The sequence below is a fragment of the Arachis ipaensis genome, chromosome B09 (genome assembly GCF_000816755.2).
Source record: "Arachis ipaensis cultivar K30076 chromosome B09, Araip1.1, whole genome shotgun sequence".
Taxonomy (NCBI): domain Eukaryota; kingdom Viridiplantae; phylum Streptophyta; class Magnoliopsida; order Fabales; family Fabaceae; genus Arachis; species Arachis ipaensis.
Window position 1 is genome coordinate 15144408 of NC_029793.2, and position 6476 is coordinate 15150883.

Sequence of the window (6476 nt, forward strand, 5' to 3'; positions counted from 1 at the left end):
TAATGTTATTGTTATTGTGAGATAGTGTTAATGTTGAATGAGTAGTATGATTATTCTAATTAAGGCATGTTAGATTTTTTTATTATGAGAATATATAAATTTTCTTAATTGTCGTAATTATTATTAGCAAGTTAATTATTACCATTGTTAGAATATGAGTTCCAACCAAGTTTGATCCGCTTGCTAGTTTCCTGATCCCGGGAGAGGCAGGGGGAGGTCTTTGTCATGATCCCATAAATGTACTACAGGCTCCCCGCTATGGTATGGTTCCATCGAATATCGAATAAGGTAACTTAAAATCCTCTGCGGTCTATGGTCTTTCCGTTTATGTCCAGTTGCTGTGATGGCATATACTGGTTGTTAATATTTTTTATTGTTGAGGGAAAAATGTTTAACAAATGAGTCATTAATATTAAAATTAATTCTAGATATTGTAACAATATGGTTGAGAATTTTGATTAGCAATATATGTATTAGTAATGTTTTTTATTTGCAGTTGTGAATAGAATTTTAAGGATTAATTAAATAATTTTAGAAGTTAGAATAATTAGTTATATAAGGATTCAGTAAAATGATTGATGATGGTAGGTTAGTAATTGTTGTTGTTTATCTGACTAGTAATTTGTTATTTTTTTTGTAGAAATTAAGAATGTTGACATGTAACCATCCAGTTTCTCCGGATCGGTACAACAATAGGGTAGAGGAGCATCTACGAGTTACCGGTTTCTATCATGTATCTCAGATTGGGATAGTGCAGTGTTAAAAAGCATTGGTAAATGCTCTAATCGAACGTTGGCACCCGGACACACATACGTTTCACTTTCCCATTGGTGAATGTTCCGTGACTCTTGAAGATGTGGCTCTAATTCTTGGTCTTCCCACAGATGGTCTTCCAGTTACAGGAATGACAATGAGTAGTTTTGAAGCCATGGAGGCGGAGTGTTTGCTTCAATTTGGCGTTGCACCGCGTAAGGAGGACTGTAGATCTAGCTGCATCAAACTGACCTGGCTGCGGAATCTAAAAGAGAATTTAGAATTGACCGATGAAATCAGTATACAAAGGTATGTGAGGTGCCACATTATGTTGCTGATTGGGACGATATTGTTTGGGGATAAGTCTAGGGCAGGCGTGCACTGGATGTTTCTACCCTTGCTTCGTGATTTTGTCAATATTGGACAGTATAGCTGGGGATCGGCATGCCTAGCACACCTTTACAGGGCCCTATGTAGGGCATCTCGCTATAACTGTAAGGAAATAGATGGACCACTAACACTTCTGCTCGGTTGGGCTTGGATCCGACTGCCGTATCTATCACCGCTTCCTAGAGAATCCCGCAGCTTTCCACTAGCAAATAGGTAATATTATGTTACAATGTACCCGTTTCTTGATATTTAAGATTCAGTTGAGCTAATTGAAAATATCATATTAGGTGGCGTAACTGGGAGTGTGGTGACCGACGATATAGATATCTGAAGCTAGCTCACTTTAGGAAGGCCTTTGATGAACTTCAGGAAGGCCAGGTGCGTTTTGATTAAAGAAGTATTACTTTTGGGTTTAGGGTCTTCGACAAAACTATGATGCATTGTTATTGTTATTTGAATTGTGGGTTCTAATCATGAGTTTCCCTTATTTTTCCAGTTTGTCTGGGTTGCTTATGCTGTAGATCGTGTGGATCCGAACATAATTTATCCTGAAATCTACATGCAATCGGTTGTATGGAGCGCTACAGTTCCGTTGGTGTCCTTTGAATGTATCGAGTGGCATGCCACCGATAGGGTCAGGCGCCAGTTCGGTTTCGTTCAGGGAGTACCTACTCAGGAGCAGAACCTGGATAAGGCGCATGGGGAGGTACTGACTGGTCCGAAGAATCTTAACTGGGCCACAGCACCGAGTCATTCAATTTGGGTGATGCATTGGATAAACAGGTATCACTACGTTCTTTCTGAGCTTTCCATCCCTTCACAGCATCCATTGGATACTTACATGAACTGGTACCGAACAAAATTTGGGAACCGCTTAGCATTGTCAAATCTTGTGGGTGAAGAGGATGCGGGTAATGAGGATATGGATTAGGGTAATCAGGATACCGATGAGGGTAGTCAAGATATGGATGAGGACAATGAAGAATAGGAGCCACATATATCACCTCCAATTCCGCTTCCACAAGAACAACCTCAGCCCTCAAACCAGTTTGTACCTCATACACAGTTCACCCCATCATTTCCAATGCAGCAACAATATTGGAGTATGTCACAGTTTGAAACAGGCGAAGGAGGTTCTTTTAGCCAGTTCTTTCAGCCTGAGTTCATGCCAGGCAGGTATTCGTTGGATGCGAGGTATCCAGGCCATACCTCATCCGTTGCTTCCGAGGGGTTCGTATCTGTTGATGACTCTAGTAGGAGTGAGGGTGGACGAGGTGTTCTCAATAGTCAAAATCCTAACCGTCTTAACATGGGACTCATTGAGGAAGACACTAACACACTCGAACAAGAAACCGATGCTTATCTAGTAGACGACCCGGATGACGAGGGCGATGGTGAGGATGATGAAATTGAAGAGTTCGATGAGGATGAAGAATCTCGTAACGATGGTATTATGTTAACTATTTTGCTTTACATATACGATAAGTTATTTTTTTTGTTCTCATACATGGCATCTTTGACTTGGTTATCCTTCTTGATTTGTGGTATCTATGTTGGTATTGAATATGTAATGTGCTGCATATACTTGTTTATTCAAAATTGTATACAGGTCAGGTGGACAGTCCGGAGGACAACGTCAAAGGTTACAATCTGAGGATTGATCCGCCACGTCGGAGTGCTAATCGCTTCACTCCTTCTGTCTTCAAAAAAGCGGCCAAGAAATGCAAGAACTTTGTCAATGATGTAAAGTGGGCAATGAGAAAGTAGTTGTGGAGTTATGTTTAGGGTAATTTGTATGTGTTGGACTTTGTATTGAGTAATTTGTATCACCTAGTTGTAATGAACTTTTTGATGTATTAACCAGTTCGGTGACCAAGCTCCGTTACTGCGTTCCACAGCTGCATTGATGGACTCGTGCCTGTCGGATATTAGACCGACACCATCCCGAGTTACAACATGTTGATGCAGGTTACTAAGGAAAAAATGTCATGCATCAGAAGTCTCTCCCTCCACAATAGCAAACGCAATTGGGACGATATTGTTGTTGCCATCCTGTGAAACTGCCACAAGCAGACAACCCTTATACTTTCCGTACAAGTGAGTCCCATCCACCTGGACAATTGGCTTACAATGTCTGAATGCCCTAATACAAGGGTAATAACTCCAAAATACACGATGCAGTACCCGAATATCACCCACCAAGTTATCGCCTTGATATGCAGGCATAGTCTCAAAATGGACAACAGCAGATGGCTCCTTGTGACACATGGCCTCAAACCATATAGGCAACGCCTCATAAGAGGCTTTCCAACCTCCAAATATTTTTTCTACTGCCCTTTGCTTAGCCAACCATGCTTTCTGGTAGCTCACGGTGTAGTTGAACTTCGATTGCACTTCTGCTATAACCGATTTTACCTTTAAGGAGGGGTCAGCCTCAACCAGTGGCTTTATTGCTTCTGCAATTGTGATAGAATCCAGTTTCGAATGATCCTGTGAAATGGTGGCTCTGGTACAGGTGTGGCTACCATTATACCTCCTTATAACCCAACAGTACTTCCTGCTGATCAAGCTAACCCTGATAACCCAATCACACCCTGACCCATACTGTGTACACTTGGCATAAAATGTCAACGGCTCAGACTCATACACCCGGTAGTCTACGCTTCGTCGTATCGTATACTCTTTTACCGCCTTAATAACAGCTTCTCTGGAACTGAACTCCATACCAATGGCAAATTCACCATTTGCGACAATAGGAACTTCTGCTGCGACAGCCACCATTGGAAAAAAATTTCATTAATACACAGGTATTTCAAAACCGATTCTAAAGGTAAATCAAATTTCACTGCATCCAGTATGCTATAACTCCAGACTTTGCAACATGTTATTATGTCACTCTAAACAAAATAAGAACATAAGCAGCAAATGTAAAAACTAGAGCGGACCGGCCGATTCGATCGGCAAACCAAACAAACCGGACCGGTCCGGTCCGATTCACAGAGTTTGAACCGTACAACGGATGGAACCTGTGCAAATAATAATGTCCACAAACTCACGCATTTTGTAATAACCATATTATAGAGAAATTTAATATTATTTTCTAATAAATACTAGTAGTATATAACAGTTAAAAAAGTAAATTTTCTATTAGTGGTAAATATTGTAATAACCCGGTTCGATCGTGACAACCACTACATTCAACGCATGATTAATTAATGGTAAATAAAAAGTAAATTATTCATAACTCAATCAATGTCTAACTAAAAAAATCCTAATACCACGATTACGTTACCTGCAGTCATATATTCCGGATATTCCGGAACATGCATGGCTTCCAAGTCCAACACTCGCATGAATGATGGCTCCTCAAACGGCACTTCGTTTGCGAGTGCATTTGCCACTTCTGTCACATCTGGGGCCATGGTTCCGTCACCTTGATCTTCATCTCCATATGGACCAACAAATTCGTAGTTGCTTTCGAACTCTTCTTCACTGTCACTGTTATAATCTTCCTGTAGAATATTCCGGTCAGCCTCAGATTGTTCAAACTCAACATACAACTCGATAAACGAGATCTGAGACCGGTTTTTAATATACATTGAAAACATCTCCTGCATGCTCGCTTCGTCCGTCACATATTTGGTTTGATACTGGATGAATCCACCAAATACTGGTATGGGATATCTGTATAGGATACAGGATATCTTTCTTGCCCGCTCAGAATTAATCTTTTCACAAATTACACCTTTGAGTTCTTCAAATGAGATAATAAAAGGAATAACAAGATCTAGTGGGTTTTTACAAATAAATTTTACTCATTCACTCGTTTGTAACAAAATCTGACCAAAATAGTATATTTTTAGTAATACTCTGTCACTCATTTTTTTTCACTCAACAAAAAATAAGCATAAGCTTAGCCTTAGCAACTAGACTTTCAAAATCAAAACTGAAAAACCCAGATAGAAGAAGAGAGGAAGCAGCCGTTCAACAAGGAAGAAGACGGAACTAAGCTCCCAGCAGTTCACTTCACTCTTTTATATCAGTATCCTTAACCAATTCGGACCCTTCGACTAGGTTAAAACTGAACCAAAAAAAAAAAAGGATACGAACTTGGACCATCCGAGTTCCTCTAAGCCCTTCCACAAAATAGAGGGTCCGAGTTCAATGTGCCTCAACTCAAACTCTCATATACGAACTCGGACCGTGCGATATGCATCAAAATTACCTACTAAAGAAAACGTAGGGTACAATTTCAACAACCCAAAATTTTTCCCCTCCATTGCAAATCGGACCGTGCGATTTGTTATTCAAAAATTAAATCCAAAGAACTCGCACGGTCCGAGTTCCTCTATATCACACTGACAACAAAACTGTCCCACATATTTGTCCAGTCCCCCATAATTCCATATTGACGCATAGCACACGCATGACCTCCATTTCCATAAAATTGAGCCGAAATCTGACGATAGTGTGCTTTTAGGATATTCTAAAGTTTTCAAAGTTTGTAGAGTTTTCAATATGAGGATACTGTGTTAAGGAGATCAAAGAGCCTCGAAGATCCACGTTGGGTCAAGGCCACTGAATACACACTTGAATAGTTTGAAAAGATTTATGTTTCTAAGCTTGTCTTTGTAGCATCTTAGAATATCACATTATACAAAATAGATGTAAAATCAACCTTTTTTTAATGGCTTCATTGCTGATGAGATATATATAAGACGACCACCTAGGTTTGATTAGAAGAAGTGTCCAAATCATGTTCGGAGCCTAATTATTAACCAAAATTTCGTATGGTCTTAAACAAATTTCAAGAGCTTAATGTGATCGTCTAAACTTCTTTTTAACTCTGAATGGTTTTAAAAGAGGTATTCACGATACTATTTTTTTCATTCACTCTACATCGAAACGATGAATTGTTGTTAATTGTCCATAACTCTCTCTATATTTATATGTTGATGATACTATCTTTAGAGCAACTTAGATCTCACTTTACAAGCATTTAGTTTTTTTTTTTTCTAACGAAAAGTGAGTTTAAAATAAACGTAATAGACATGTTTAAAATTAGGTGAAAACTCAAGTGCAGTTGACTTCACGTGAAATTGATAGTTGAGAGTTATTAAATAAAAATTTAATCAAATCAGTTAAATCATGTAACAACTCTCAATTATCAATTTCACGTGAAGTTGATACTTAAATTTCCACCTTAAAATTATCACAATAAAATCTACTGAACATAAATAATTGAAATTTTGATTTCAACGAAGCACGCAGTATTAGCATAAAAATTGTATAGCCCTCAAAACAATGCATAAACAAACATCTTTGCGATAATT

The 6476-nt window shown here is 38.9% G+C and overlaps 1 protein-coding gene across 1 annotated transcript; it reads left to right on the plus strand.

Annotated features, from left to right (window-relative positions):
• On the plus strand, positions 259–1360 carry LOC110266759 (serine/threonine-protein phosphatase 7 long form homolog). The gene is made up of 3 exons (XM_021111765.1): positions 259–288; positions 641–758; positions 855–1360. Exons 1-3 carry the CDS (start codon positions 259–261, stop codon positions 1358–1360), a joined length of 654 nt encoding a protein of 217 aa, XP_020967424.1.